General features: G+C 67.6%; 2 protein-coding genes across 6 annotated transcripts in view; both read left to right on the forward strand.

Annotated features, from left to right (window-relative positions):
- Positions 1-338: 338 nt before the first annotated feature.
- On the forward strand, positions 339-6,011 carry DES (desmin). Of its 2 annotated transcripts, XM_075430853.1 has the most exons (10): positions 339-451; positions 560-975; positions 2,716-2,776; positions 2,955-3,050; positions 3,139-3,300; positions 3,392-3,517; positions 4,243-4,463; positions 4,599-4,648; positions 4,923-5,005; positions 5,133-6,011. In XM_075430853.1, exons 1-10 carry the CDS (start codon positions 422-424, stop codon positions 5,172-5,174), a joined length of 1,287 nt encoding a protein of 428 aa, XP_075286968.1. In that variant the 5' UTR covers positions 339-421; the 3' UTR covers positions 5,175-6,011. The 2 variants fall into 2 exon arrangements, with proteins under 2 accessions (XP_075286968.1, XP_075286967.1); XM_075430852.1 differs by having other exon boundaries at positions 339-975.
- Positions 6,012-8,088: 2,077 nt separating this feature from the next.
- The window catches only part of SPEG (striated muscle enriched protein kinase), a 38,487-nt gene continuing 31,721 nt past the window's right edge, over positions 8,089-14,854 (forward strand). For all 4 annotated transcript variants that reach the window (XM_075429774.1, XM_075429775.1, XM_075429776.1 and 1 more), the window contains exon 1: positions 8,089-8,889. In XM_075429774.1, coding sequence (XP_075285889.1) covers positions 8,481-8,889 — 409 coding nt within the window. In that variant the 5' untranslated portion in view covers positions 8,089-8,480. The remainder of the gene's footprint in view (positions 8,890-14,854) is intronic.

Genomic DNA, 14,854 nt, shown 5'->3' on the forward strand with positions numbered 1-14,854 from the left:
CCATGGGTGGCACTGCGCCCCGATGGGGTCTGGGCAGTGCTGGGGGGCTCACCACCAGCCTGCCCCCCTTCCTCCCCTCGCACCCCCCTGGACGGGACAGTGTGGCAGTGGCTGGGGGGGGTGCTGATACACCGGCAGGGTCTGGGGGTGCTGGGGGCTCCACGGGCACCATTGTCGTCCACCCGGGGGTCCGTGGGCTGGTGGTGTGGGCAGGTGAGGAGTGGTGGGCGGGGGCCAGCAGCCATCCCCCCCTGCAGCAGCATCGCCCGGCGTCCCGGCGGCAGGAGGGGCGAGTGATGTCAGCAGGATACAAATAGCGGCAGCGCGGGTCCCCTCCCGACGCCTCGCCTCGCCGCCGGCCGCTCGCCAGCCCCGCCGCCCGCTCCCTGCTCCGGCCTCGCCGCCCCACGCCGCCGCCGCCATGAGCCAGTCCTACTCCTCCAGCCAGCGGGTCTCTTCCTACCGCCGCACCTTCGGCGGTGCCTCCCCGGTCTTCTCCCGCGCCTCCTTCGGGGGCAAGGGCAGCAGCGGCAGCTCCGTCACCTCCCGTGTCTACCAGGTGTCCCGCACCTCGGCCGTCCCCAGCCTGTCCAGCTTCCGCACCACCCGCGTGACGCCCCTGCGCTCCTACCAAAGCGCTTACCAAGGGGCTGGCGAGCTGCTGGACTTCAGCCTGGCCGACGCCATGAACCAGGAGTTCCTCCAGACCCGCACCAACGAAAAGGTGGAGCTGCAGGAGCTCAACGACCGCTTCGCCAACTACATCGAGAAGGTACGTTTCTTGGAGCAGCAGAATGCCCTCATGGTGGCCGAGGTGAACCGCCTGCGGGGCAAGGAGCCCACCCGCGTGGCCGAGATGTACGAGGAGGAGCTGCGGGAGCTCCGGCGCCAGGTGGACGTGCTCACCAGCCAGCGGGCCCGCGTTGAGGTTGAGCGTGACAACCTGCTGGATGACCTGCAGAAACTCAAGCAGAGGTGAGGAGGGGCCTTGGCGTGTCCCTGTGGGCGTCCCATCCCTGCATCTCCATCCCTAGGGATGAGCTCTCCCCAGCAGTCCCTTGGGTGCCCACTGACATCCCTGTGCCCGGAGGCTTAGAGCCTATCGTGGCCCCGCTCCTCCGTCCCTCTCACCCCGTCCTCTGGGGCAGGAGGCCACCCTGGCCGTGCCTCTCGCTGGCTGCACCTGCCTGCAGCGCACTTTGCAGTGTGCCAGACCCTGGCATGGTGGCTGGGAGCTTTGGGAGGGAGAAGGGCTCCCAGCTAGCGCTGGGTGCTCCCTGACCCACGGCATGGGGCAGACAAGGAGGAGCTGGCCCAGCGTCATGGGATTGGGCAAGTGAGGTGCCCACAGCCTGGGCATCTCAGCAGGGCACTCGGGACGGCCGCTGCCAGCCCACACCGGGTGCCCAGGCAGCACGCAGCGGGCAGGATGGCTCTGGCAGCGAGGGTGTCCCCCGTGCTCTCCCTTGCAGCAGAGCTGAGGTCGGGCTGCGATGCCACGGGACCCCCAGAGCTGGGGGGATTGGAGTGTCCCACCCCAAGGGTCTCCATCCCTGCTCATGCCAGGGAGAGCTGGGGAGCCCGTGGGTGAGCGGAGCCCTGCGGGACAGATGGACAGACAGAGCCGGCCAGGCAGGCGGAAGCAGCGGGGAGGATGACCGGGGGGGTGCTCTGCCATCTCCGGAGGAGAAGGCGGGAGGGGAGGAAGCAGCTGCACTGCCGCAGGCCAAGGATGCTCCAGGCCTGCCGTGGGTGTCCGTGGTGCCCTGGGAGCAGCTGGGATCCCCCGAGGATGCCGTGGGCCTGGCTGCTGCCGGGGAGGGGTCTGGGGCCAGGGGGAATAGCCTCTGGGCCGACCGGGCTGAGTGACCCCCCGGGGTCCGACCAGTGTTGAGGCCCCCAGCAGCAGGGGCGGATGCTCGGTGTGAGCCGCTATTGTTCCGATGCTGGTCTGCGCCTTCCCTCCTGGCCCCTGTGCCCTGGGGACACCAAGTCCCCATCTCCTGGGGGTGACACAGCCTGCTGCCTCCCCCTCGCAACCTCAGCCTCTGCCCCACGCATCGAGTGCTGGCGTGCTGGTGGGGAAGAGCCCCCGATGCTGGGAGGCTGCGGCTGTTGGCATGGAGGACCCCTGAATGTCACGGGAGGAACGGGACACAGAACAAACGGGTGTCAGGTTCCTGTCACCCCATGTGCCAGCACCACCCGGGCACCTCTGTCTCCTGCCTGCCGCCTTCCCCCTGACCAGCAGCCTGCGGCACTGCCCCCTCCCCTGGCACAGCCCGGCTCCCCAGCCCGACCTTGGGCTCACACCCCAGCGGTCCCCCCTCCATACCCCCATCCCACAGCATCACTGAGACCCGCCTGTCCTCCTGCTGCCCTCAGGACGTCCCAGCTGGTGGCCATCCCTTGGGCCCCCCATGCCGGACCCTGCACCACGGCTGCCGGCCACTCTCCCCTATAAGGGCCGGGGCAGCGCGCGTGGCACCGAGCTGACCTCATGCCTTTGTGCTCTCTCTGGCGTTGACTATAATAGGGAATGGGAGGAAGAGCCCCTGGCCCCCCGCCAGCCCTCCCGCCGCCCGCCGGGAGCGCAGGACAATCCATCGTCTTCCCGCCGGGCCACGCTGGGCTCAGGGACATCTCGGGGGGACATCTCCGCTGGGGGACGGGGCTCCCTCTGGGTACCCCTGACCCCCTCCTCTCTGCCCTCAGGCTGCAAGAAGAGATCCAGCTGAAGGAGGAGGCTGAGAACAACTTGGCTGCTTTCAGAGCCGTGAGTACCTGTCCCCCCGCCATGCGGGGTGGGACCCCCGCCTCCCTGCCCACCCGCATCCCCCCACAGCAGCCTGGCCCCGGGGCAAGGCCCTGGGCATGGCTCTGCACCCTCTAGCCCTGATGCGTGGTCCCCGCGCTCCCCCCACGCCCCCCCTACTAACCCTTGCTCCCCCCAGGACGTGGACGCGGCCACGCTGGCACGCATTGACCTGGAAAGACGCATCGAGTCCCTGCAGGAGGAGATTGCCTTCCTCAAGAAGGTGCACGAAGAGGTAGGTCAGAGGCAGCCCCCTTTCCTGCAGGCACCCGTGTGGCCGGGGGACAGACCGGGTGCCCTGAGGTGTCACCTTGTCCCCCCAGGAAATCCGGGAGCTGCAGGCTCAGCTGCAGGAGCAGCACATCCAGGTGGAGATGGACATCTCCAAGCCTGACCTGACGGCTGCGCTGCGGGACATCCGCGCCCAGTACGAGAGCATCGCTGCCAAGAACATTGCCGAGGCCGAGGAGTGGTACAAGTCCAAGGTGCCGGAGGCGGCAGGCTCCGGGCTGGCCACACTGCGGTGGGTCCTGGCCATCCCGGTGGCCGTGCCCGCTGACCCTGGTCTCTTCCCAGGTGTCTGACCTGACACAAGCGGCCAACAAGAACAATGACGCGCTGCGGCAGGCGAAACAGGAGATGCTGGAGTACCGGCACCAGATCCAGTCCTACACCTGCGAGATTGATGCCCTCAAGGGCACGGTGAGACATGGGCGGTGTTGGGGAGACCCTGAGCTTGGCTGCAAGGATCTGCTGCTCTGGGGCTCCTCAGGGTCCTCTAGGACATCTCTGGGGTGGTGGCTCTTCCCAGCTCTCTGAGTTGCTGCCATGAGGGGACTCATCGCCCAGATTTGGGCTGTGCCTCCCCCAGTGGCAGTCTGGGCCTCTGTATTGGCAGAGCCCGGGGTCAAGGCGCTGACTGCAAAAGGTGTCCCAGACTGGGAGGCTCCAGGCAGGCGGGCGCAGGGCTCGGGGTGTCTGGTTGCAGGCTGGGAAGGTGGTTGTAAACAAACAGGGCACAACTGTCCCGCTCCGGCATGGTCACGGTCACAGGAGCCAGCTAGCAGCCACCAGTATGGCAGTGCCACCCCTGGGCAGCTGTCTGGTGCTCCTGTAGCTCTCCATGCCCTGCCGCCGGGGTAGGGCAGCTTTGCTGGGGGGCCTGGGCACCCGGGCAGAGGGTGCTGGGGTTGCCCAGCACCTGCCCAGCTTGCCCTTGCCAGACCCTGCCACCCAGCGCTGGGCAGACAGAGGGTGACGGCCACCGATCACAGCCCCTCATCAGCTGGACCCAGCCCAGGGCTGGCCACAGCTCTCCTCAGCTCCCTGCCTCTCCCCTAGGATGCCCCCAGCATCCCCAGCTCCCACCTCAGGTGACCCCTGGCCCCTCTGGGTTCCCCCCTCTCTGAGCCCACCTCTCCCCCCAGAACGACTCGCTGATGCGCCAGATGCGGGAGATGGAGGAGCGCTTCGCGGGGGAGGCCGGCGGGTACCAGGACACCATCGCCCGGCTGGAGGAGGAGATCCGGCACCTGAAGGATGAGATGGCTCGGCACCTGCGCGAGTACCAGGACCTCCTCAACGTCAAGATGGCCCTGGATGTGGAGATCGCCACGTACCGCAAGCTACTGGAGGGCGAGGAGAACCGGTGAGCAGCAGTGGGGGGCAGGACGAGGTGGGGGGACCAGAAAGGTCAGCTGTTTTTTGGGGCTCCCACCCTGCGAGCAGCCACCTGAGGGCTGGGGCTGGCTGGCGCTGAGCTCTGCCCTCTGTGTCCCCGCAGGATCAGCATCCCCATGCACCAGACCTTCGCCTCTGCGCTCAATTTCCGAGGTGAGCGTCGCCCTGTGAGGAGGGGGACCTGGGACGAGTCCCAGTGTGGGGGAAAATCTCCCTCCTGGGGGGCTGCAGCCAGGCTGGCAGGTTGGGGACCCAGGGGTGCCACACTGAGCTCCTGGTGTGGGGGCACTTGGCTGGGTGTTGCCATGAGCTAAGGAGGGGGGGTTAAGCCAGGGCTCCTGAAGCCCCCCAGTGACCCCGGCCCCACTGCTGTGCCCCCATGCCACGCGTCCCTGCGGTCCCATCCCCTGTGTCCTCCTGCCCGCAGAGACCAGCCCAGAGCAGCGTGGCTCCGAGGTGCACACCAAAAAGACCGTGATGATCAAAACCATCGAAACCCGCGACGGGGAGGTGAGCACAGGGCAGCACCGGGGGAACTGGGGAGGCGGGGGGGGGGGCCGAGCACGGCGCCTGTCCCGCAGCTCGGGGCTCCGGTGCCGGCCCCACATGGCGTCTCAGGGTTCCTCTCTCCCCGCAGGTGGTGAGTGAGGCGACCCAGCAGCAGCATGAAGTGCTGTAAAGGAGGCTGCTCCGGCAGTCCACCGGCACCTTCCGTCCCTGCCTCCGTCCTGCCGCCAAGCCCCCCTCCTGCCCCCCACCTCGCCCCCCGGTGCTCCCCCAGCACCCCCATGCAGCCGCCTCCGGGCCCCCCGTGCCCCCCGGGCTCTCTCCTTCGGCTTGGAAAGGCTCGCTCTGCTTTCGCAGCTTCGCAGCGGCAGCGTCAGGATCAGGCCCGGGCCGGGGGGGCGGCAGGAGGGAGGGAGGGGACAGGCAGGAGGGGCTGGGGGGAACAGGTGGTGGCCTGAGCTCCCCGGAGAGCCGGACGGTCCCAGCAGCGGGTTCTGGATCCCCCCGCAGCCCCCTCCCCGCGCCGGGCACGGGCTTGGGGTTCATCCTGCAGGAGCGGGGACCTGTCCCCCCGCGCCGGCGCTGCCGGCCTCCCGAGAGCTGGCACTTCTCCGGGTGCACGGTGGCAACGCCGGGGTTGGGGAGAAGTGGGGACCGGTGCTCCCCACCTGCATCCCCCCCTGGCCCGGGGGGGCTGGGGCTCTGTGCTCCCCCCGGCCCGAGAAGCAGCCCCATGGGGCAGAGGAGGGCAGCGCCCGTGCCCCCCATCATGGGGACCCCCAGCAGCAGGAGGCTGTGCGGGGCCAGGCTCGTGAGCCGAGAGGATACCCGTAGGTGGACACAGGAGAGAGGAGGAGTGAGTGAGTGGGAGAGAGGGGGGAGAGAAGGAGAGGAGCCGGAGAGAGGCCCGGGGGCCAGGGCAGGCGCCCCTACCCCTTGTCCCACTGCACCCCCACCCCACCGCGTCTACGTGACTCTTCAGGCGGCTGAAATAAACAGCGGAGCATCACCCCTTCCTCCCAGCACGTCTCTGGGGCAGGGATGGGATGGGGTGGCGGGGAGGTGGCATCCGGGGGGAGGGGCATCGCACGGACCCCTGGGGTTGGGCTGGGGTGGATGGGGGGCCGGCATCCCCCTGAGACATCTCTTCACTTGGATGCTGGTCCCCCAAAACATGTGTGTCCCTCACCCTGAAGGTACTCCAGAGCATTTTGCTGCCTGTGGTGGTGGGTTTCCCAGTTGCACTGGGTGGGGGAGCCCTGCTGGGATTGGGGGCAGTGGCAGCCGAGCTCTGAGCAGGTTTGGAAGGGCTCTGGGTGACTGTCCCCTGTCCTCCCCCGTACACCCAGGGCTTCACATCATAGCCTGGTGGCTCTCAGCCACACAGCCACCCCCTTTCTGCCCTCACCCGGGTCAGCCCTTCCCCAGACCTGCACCTACCTCAAGACCCCATCATTGCCGCCGACCCGCAAGCAGAGCCCCCTCACCCCAAATCTGCCTCCTCTCTGGCACCCTGTGGGCATCCGACCCACCACCCCACACCTGCCCCAACCCTAGGTTCAGCCTCCAGCCTCAACCTGCCCCCTGTGCCCTGTTCCCCCGAACACAAGTGCCCCCTCCCCGTGGTTGGAGCGTGGGGGTCTTGGCTTCGGCTCCTTCACCCCAGCGATGGGGGCTGCCGCAGGGGAACCCAGGGCTGAGCATCCCACAGGGGAGAGAGATCCAAGGTTACCCTGCCCCAGGAGATGTCGGACCCCCTGCAACCCCTGCCTGGCAGCAGCGCCCTGGGAGGGCAGTGGGCTTGGCAGGGGGTGGCGTTTTAGGGACAAGGCAGGGTGCTGCTGCCAGCAGTGGGGACGGGGCTGGGGAGTCCCCCACGGAGAGGCTGGCGTGGCGAACCCCGGTTTTGGCTGCGGGGCCAGCCGGGGCTGGAGGGGTGTCGGATCTCAAGGGCTGTCTCCAGCAGATGGCCCTGTGACACCGAGGACTGTCCCCAGGGCTGCTCCGGGGAGGGACGAGAGGCTGGCTCTGCCCCTGGGGCTGGGGGAGACAGGCGGGGGACAGAGCAGCCCTTTGCCCGCAGGGCAGCACAGGCAGAGAAGAGACCCCCAAGCCTCTCATGGGCTTCTCCTCCAGCCCCCCAGAGACCCCCGGGGCTGGCTCAGCCGCTCTGCAGTGGGGCTGCAGGTTGAGCAGGACATCCCGCTCCGATGTGCCCCAGCCACACCAGCCGGGGGGGGTCCTGGTATCTTCTCCGGTGATGCTCCACTCGCGCCCGCGCCCTTGGGCTGGTGGCAGCGGGCTGTGCCAAGGTCGGCGGGGCCGGTCCGCAGCTGGGGAGCGGGGAGCCGTGTCGCTCGCGTCCCGCTCGCCCACATTCACAGCCCTTGGCGAGGGCGGCCGGGGCCTTGTGCTGAGACGCGTGCCGTAGCGCCGGGAGCGGGGAAGCCCTGCCTTGCCTGGAGGTGTCGAGGCACGGGCAGTCCCCGGTCGCTCGCTGCCTGGAGCGCAGCACTTGTGAGCTCCCGCGGGGCACCCCAAACCCCAACAGCCGGGTGCTCCTGCTCCCAGCAGGGCTTGAATTGGGGACTGGCTGGCGAGGTGGGCGCTCGGTGAGAGAAATGGGGTTTTGCTGCGTTGGGTGCATTTGGGGTGTGCAGGGATGCAGGGACCTCTCCCCCCCCCTCCTCCACTGCTGGCTGGGGATGGGGCGAAGGGGCCCCACGGGGCTGGCTGCTGCCTGGGGTCTCGCGTTGCAGGAAGCATGATGGTGTCCTTTCCCTCCACATGCCACCAGGGTCTCTCTGTCCCGATCCGGTGACACTGCCGGAGAAGGGGAAGGGGGGGGGAGGAAGGCTGGGTCCGTCCCCCCCCCGAGCCTCGCTGCTAATATGGAAAGGCGCTGGCCCCTCGCTATCTTTGCAAGCGGAGCTGGGCTGCAGGGCCGAGGCGGCGGGCGCGCAGAGGGGAGCCCGGCCAAGGAATGTGACATATCAGAGGCAGCTGCCACTTCAGGAGAGGGGGCAGAGGGAGCGCAGCTCGCCGGGGGCCACAGGGGCTGGGACGGGCGAGGGGGGGGACGCCACGGCCCCAGCGCCGGGACGGCTCGGCGAGCGGCCGGCACCCGTGGGACTCGCACCCAGTCCGGCGGAGGAGCAGGTGCCAAGGCGCTGGGCGGGCTCGGGGTCGTGGCGGAGCATGGGGTGTGGGTGCCGCGCTGCACGGGGTGCTCGGTGAACGGCGGCAATCCGAGCCCGGGCCCTAAAAATAGCCCCTCGCTTGCCCACGACGCTGCGACCTTCGGGGGCTGCAGCCGGCGGGGGGGAGGCAGCGAACCGGACGGCACCTGGAGCGGGGGACCGCCTCTGCAGGCACCGCTGGCAGGCACCCAGCACCCCCGGGCTGTGGGCAGGGGGAGAAGAGGGGCACGGCGCCGCCGGCTCAGGGGTCGCGGGGGTGGGCAGGGGATCTGCACACCATGCACCGAGCGCAGGGACGCGGTGGCACGAGTAGGGCCGGCGGGGAGCCCCGGGCGGCCCCGCCGAGCCCCGGCATCCCCCCGAAACGTGCCAAGGTCACGGCGGAGCTGGGGACACCCGAGGAGGGCCCGGCTCGCCCGGCGGCGCCGTTTTTTGCGCGGAAGCTGAAGAACGCTGCGATCGGCACCGGCTGCGACATCCGGCTGCGGGTGGTGGTGGTGGGCAACCCCCAGCCCAGCCTCCGCTGGTACCGAAACGAGGAGCCGCTGGCCCCGCGCGGGGAGGAGTACGGCACCCTCTGGATCCGGGACAGCAAGAAGGAGGATGCCGGCGTGTACACCTGCGTGGCCGAGAACGAGCGGGGAGAGGCCATGACCAGCGCCGTGCTGGCCATCATTGAGATGGAAGGTAAGGGCGGCGTGGCCATCGGCACGGCAGTGCTGGCGCAGCCACGGTCACGGGACTGCTGAGCATGGCACCAGTGCTTCGCGGGCTCCTGGGGCTGGCCGGGGCTGGGCTGTGCCGTGCCCACCCTGCTGCGGGCTGGGGTGCGCGGTGCCGGCAGCACCGGGGCAGATCTCTGGCCTGGAGTGAGCATGTGGCTGCAGGAGCTGCTGCCAGGCCAGGCAGGGTGCCAGGGCCGGGCACGGAGGTGTCGGGAGCATGTGATGCTGTGATGCCGAGCCTGCTCGGGGCAGGAGGAGAGAGAGAGAGATGCGGCTCGGGTGCGCGGCTCTGGTGGTGCCACCCTCCGCAGCCACTGACACGGTACCCGGCACCCCCCGGTGCCTCTGCATCAGCTGCCCACGGCATCACCATCACAGCTGCGCGAGGCGCTGGAGTCGCACTGGGAGAACTGGGACCCTTCGAGGGTGGGGCTGGAGGGAGGAGCCTAAAACTGCAGGAGGCGGGGCTGTTGAGTGGGTGGAGTCTGTGCCATGTGGTGGGCGGGGCCTAGTGGCTAATTAACAGGGATGGAGCCAAGCTTTGCTGGCCCCATAGAGCCCTATGGCAGCCCCTCTGCTCATCACCCCTGGGTGCAGCAGCTGGGCACGCTGCTCTGGGTCCTCGCATGGGTGGGCCGCATCCTGCACAGGGGCCAGGCTGGTCTGGGGCTCAGCCCGCTCTGCCCGCTCTGCCCCAGGATGGATGCCATCTCCCTGGGGCACCACAGACGCGGTGCTGAGCCCCGGGGCTCTGGGGAAGGAGCTGCAGCTGAGGCTGGGCAGCGTGGGAGGCAGGCTGGAGATGCTGCACCTTGAGGGGGGGACTAGGTGGCAGAGGAGGGGGCAGAAGGAGCCTTCGAAGTGCTGGAGGGGAGTGATGGAGGAAGAGGAGGGGTTGCTCTGTGCGAGCCGGGAGGCTGGAGGAGCAGTGTCTGGAGGATGGACGAAGGTGTGCTTGCTGCTCATGGGTCCGGTGGGGGGACAGAGGCAGCAGAGCAGAGTGCAGGAGGGGTCTTGCCTCGCAGTGGGTCTGCGTGGGGTCACTGCATCGCCTTTGGGGACCGTGGCACTGTGCAGTCGCACGCAGGGGCTGTGTGCAGAGAGAGCGGCAGGCACACAGTGTCCCACAGGCCAGGAGAAGCCCGTCCCGGGGTGGGGGCCGAGGCGGGGAGGGTCACCCTGTTCTCACACTCCCGCATGCAGCTGCAGCCCTCCATGGCATTGCCGGCCTGGGCCCCCCTGCCTCTGCCCAGCAGCACGGCACCGCCTGATTTCCCCAGGTGCCCGTTCCCGTTGTGCTGACGCACTCGTCCCCGCTCCCGATTCCCAGCCGCTGGCCCTTGGCATCGCCTTTCTGGAGCAGCTGAGGGAGGGAGAGCAGCCAGGATTGCCTAATGCGCGGGGTGAATGTCACCCTGGCCCGGGCGCTTGGCTGTGGGTGCACCGCCGTCGAGCAAACAACCACCCAAAAAGCTGGCCCTGGGGCAGAGGTGCCTCTGGAGCCACGCAGGCTCCAGGGAACCGGGCTGGGCAGCCCCCGGTGTATCTTTGCCCTTGCCCCGGGGCAGAATGGCCCCTGCAGCCATGCTCCGGGAGCACCGCGTCCTGCCGGGTGCTGGAGAGGGGTGCGGGTGTGGAGGTGATGGGGTGCGGTGGGGCATCTGGCCGTATCACCTGGCCCCCTTGCAAGGCGCTGGGACTCAGCGTGTTGTTCCTCTGAGGCCATTTTCTCCATGCTGGCAGCCAAGCAGTGAGACGGGTCATCGTGTGAAATGGAGGAGCCGTGTCGCCGCTCTGCACCCGCCTGACACCCTGCCGGGACGTGTGCCACGGCTCACGGGCCTCCGGCACGGAGGCCCAGGCTGCTCAGGGGCTCCCCACACCCTCCACTGAGACCCAGTACCCCAGGGACCGTGGAAGCTCCACTGGTGCCTGAGCCATCCCTGTGCCAGGCGGGGACACCCTGTCCTTGTTCCCTGGGGAGCCCTGTGAGCTGTGTCAATGGCCGGTTATGGGGCAAGGGGATGTGCACAGGGTCACCAGGAAGGATGAGGTCTTTCTTAGGGCTCAGGGTCCCAGACCCCCAGGTCTGGAGGTATTGGGATGCTCTGTTTGCCTCTCCTGACTCACGGTCTCCAGTGGGCACAGAGCCCAGTCCTCCGCCTCCTCTCCCCCAGACCTGGGCCAGGCTGCAGCTCTCTGCAGGGCCCAGCATCGGCTCTCCCCAAGGTGGCTGAGATCACTGCTAGTGGGGGGGGGGCTCCATGCTGCCCAGCTCCGTGCTCGGCCCCGGCACCTCCTCCTGCACCCGCTCAGCATTCCCCCTTGCTCGCAAGAGCCTGATTTAGCTTCTCTAATCCCTTGCCCTGAATCTGTCGCTCCACCCCACTAATGATTTTCTCCTGCTCTTCTCTCAGGTCCCTTGAGTGCGTCAGTGCCCGGTGTGGGGAGCGGGGAGCGCACGCGTGGGGCTGGCTGTGCAGCCAGGCACAGGAGCTCCCAGGGACACACCGTCCCCGCCACGTCCCACCATCCCCGCCCTGTCCCACCGCTCTCTGCCCCTCTGCTGCAGCGGGTTCTGCCTCACGCCCCAGCTCCATGGTTGCACGTGGGGTGTGTTGGCCCTTCTCACACCAGCACCAGGCTGGTCCAGAGGCTTCCCAGGACCATCCAGGGACCCTCCAGCCCCTTTCAGCCAGCCTTGGACCCCACTGTGTCTCCATTGCCCCCAGGCTAGCTAAAGCCTGTATCACCTCTCACCTGCATTTCCTGAATTTTTTCCCCTTAAACTAGATTAAATCACCTCTTAAGAACCCGGGCTAATCTTTTCGAGCCCAGCCCTCCCTCGCTGTGCCAGCGCTGCCTGATCCTCCCCGCCGGGGCTGCCTCTTGTTTCAAGGTTGGATGTGTCTGTCTTGGGCTCCCAGCGCAGGGTCTCGCTCCACTCGCCTCCACCTGCACTCAGCAATCAAACCGCCTTGGAACCTTTCCTCTGCCCGGGGAACAGCCTGCACCCGTCTGGATCTGGGGGCAGGGAAGGGGGCAGGAGCTGCCCGTGCATGGTGGCCCTGCACGGCCTCTTCCCTTCCAGCCCTGAGTTACAGTAGGGCTGCTCGGGCATGCTTTGTGGCTGGTGGTGCGTGGCGATGGCAATGGCACCCTGGTGGGGATGGCTGTGCAGACAGTGTCCCTGGTGGCTCAGCACCTCTGGTGATTTATCTCAGCGCCTAATTTTAGTCCCTTACTTCGCAGCACTGTGCCCATGTTTAACGCCAACTGCCCCTTCCCTCTGGAGCCGCTGCCAGCCCTGCTCAGGGACTAAACAGTACCGAAAGTCTCCCTTTGCCATCTCCTCCCTTCCGTGGGACTCTCTGGGGCTGCCTCAGTTTCCCCTTGCTGCCCCTGGCTGTCTGCTCAGCCCCAGGGCACAGCAGCATCTCGGAGGAGCCCGGGATGAGGCAAGGCTCCAGCCCAGGCTGCCGTGCCCCGCTGTGGGGTGGGCACCATGCCCGGCTGTGCCAGCGCGGGGGCTGTCTCTGCAGAGCTGCTTGGCCAGTGCCACCGTGCGCGCTGGTCTCAGCTGGCACAGGGACAGGTCCCCAGGGCTGGGCAGAGCAGGGAGGACGGGGCTGGACCTGCCCCTCGGGATGCCTGTAGCCAGCCGGGACAGCGGGTGGACTGGCTGCGCAGCCGCCCATTCCCAGGGAGCCACATGCCCTGGGGCTGTGCCCGTTCCCTGGCCTTGGGGATGGCACCGGGGCCGGCCCACGGGCAGCTGCCGGGGACTCGGGCTCCCAGCTCTGCCCCCAGCCACCTGGGCAGGGGGCTGGCGCGATGGCCACGCGTGCCGGGTGTCCGTCCCCGGGTGCTGCGGAGCGGGAGGGCTGCTGCCTGGCGAGCGGAGCGGTGGGTGCAGCTGTCCAGTCAGTCACCTCCACCCCTGCCCTCTCGCCCGCTGCCGGGGGGTTATTTTTGCTGAGGAATGTGCCGTCCCCTCGGATTCTGGCGGGCTGTGGGGCTTGTGTTACAGGCGAGAAGCAGAGTCCAGGGCCTGCAGACCGGTAAATATAGCATCGCCGCTCCGGGCTGCGTGACGGGGCGACGGCGTCTTCCTCCTCCCCGTGCTGCCCAGCACTCGCTGTGCCCCTCCTGCCTCCCGACGCCAGGCTGCTGGCTTGTTCCCTGGCGCGGTGGCACTGGGAAGGGGCTAGGTGCTTCTGCCCTGCTGCCTGCACCCTTGCCTGCTTCCCCCGCCTGCAGCCCCTCAGCCCCGGGCAGGGGGGAAGCCGGGACCGGGGCTGGCAGGGCAGGGATAAAATGCCTCCTGCCATCCCGCCCCATGCCGAGGTGCCCGGAGCCAAGGTCACGTTGTTGTCCTGCGTCCCTGCGTCCTCGTGTGCAGGCACCGTGTGCTTGGGCATCCTTCTAGTGATGGCAAGGGGAGACGATGGTGGGGAGGGCACCTGGGGTGTCCGTAGCCCTCGGGAGAGGGGTTGCGGCAGAGCATTGCTCTTCCCCGGGCTCGGAAAGCTGCTGCGGTGCTGCGCTGCCCCGTGACAAGGGCCATCCCACCGCGTGTATTTCCCACTGGAGACAGGGCTGGGGACGGTCCCCACCTCAGGCTCCCAGCACATCCCCGCGCCCTGCAGAGTGACCCCAGCATCTCCTGGAGGTGCAAACACATGGAAGATTAGTTCCCAGACCTCCTCCTACCCGAGATGTCTGCATGCACCCACCGACATCAACTAGTCGAGCTCCCAGACAAGGGGGCTGATGGCCGGGGCTGGGTGGCGGGTGCCCGGCCAATGCTGTGGTGCAGGGCAGAGGGGCCACCCTGGGTGCAGGCTGCTGTCACCTCCCACCGTACACCTTCTGCAGGGACTCCGGCTTTGCCCTTGCAGGGGGATTTGCAGACGCTGCTGCTTCTGGAAAGGACTTCTGGGTCCTGCCGCAGACACAGCCCCTCGGAGGTGACCCAGCTGCCCCCGGGGTGCAGCATCACTGGGGTAGCTCAGAGCCACTCCCGAGGCTTTTGCTGAGGGGTGGCCGAGCAGCAGAGCCGCAGTGGCAGGGCAGGGCTGTGTGCCAGGCCAGCCGGGAGCCATGGCCGATGGGGCAGTGGACATGGCAGTCAGAGGATACCCAAATTACTGCATTTTGGCTGGGCACATGTGGTCCTTCCCTGGGGCCAGCCCTGGGGCTGTCCCTGCAGCTGTTCTGGTCTGGAGAAGAGGAGGCTCAGGGGAGACCTTATCACTCTCTACAACTGCCTGAAAGGAGGCTGTAGCGAGGTGGATGTTGGTCTCTTCCCCCAAGTAACTAGTGATAGGACGAGAGGAAATGGCCTCAGGTTGCATCAGGGGAGGTTCAGATTGGATATTAAGAAAAATTTCTTTACTGAAAGAGTTGTCAGGCATTGGAACAGGCTGCCCAGGGAAGTGGTGGAGTCTCCATCCCTGGAGGGGTTCAAAAAATATGTAGATGTGGCACTTCAGGACACGGTTTAGCAGGCATGGTGGTGTTGGGTGGGTGGTTGGACTTGATGCTCTTAGAGGTCTTTTCCAACCTCAATGATTCTATGATTCTGTGATTCTATGATTCTATGGTGGCAGTGCCCTCGCCCTGGCACCACTGTTTGCCAAGCCCAAGCCTCGGTGCTTCTTCCCGGCACCCCTGACCAGGCCTTTATAGCACTTGAGCGTGAAGAAAGGCATAGGCTGTGCAGGTCTGCGGCAGGACCACAGGCACGCACAGCCTGTGTGAGGGCACCTGGCAGGGAGACCCTGGGTGCCGGGACCCTGGCAGGCATGAGCCCCACAGCCTGCTGTGGGCTCAGGGGTACCCCTCTCTGTCCCCACCCAGGGCTGGGGGGCCAGCAGAGTCCTCTAACTCCGACAGGAGATTCCCTTAGTGCCAGCTCTGGCATT

Source organism: Opisthocomus hoazin, chromosome 9 (genome assembly GCF_030867145.1).
Source record: "Opisthocomus hoazin isolate bOpiHoa1 chromosome 9, bOpiHoa1.hap1, whole genome shotgun sequence".
Classification (NCBI taxonomy): domain Eukaryota; kingdom Metazoa; phylum Chordata; class Aves; order Opisthocomiformes; family Opisthocomidae; genus Opisthocomus; species Opisthocomus hoazin.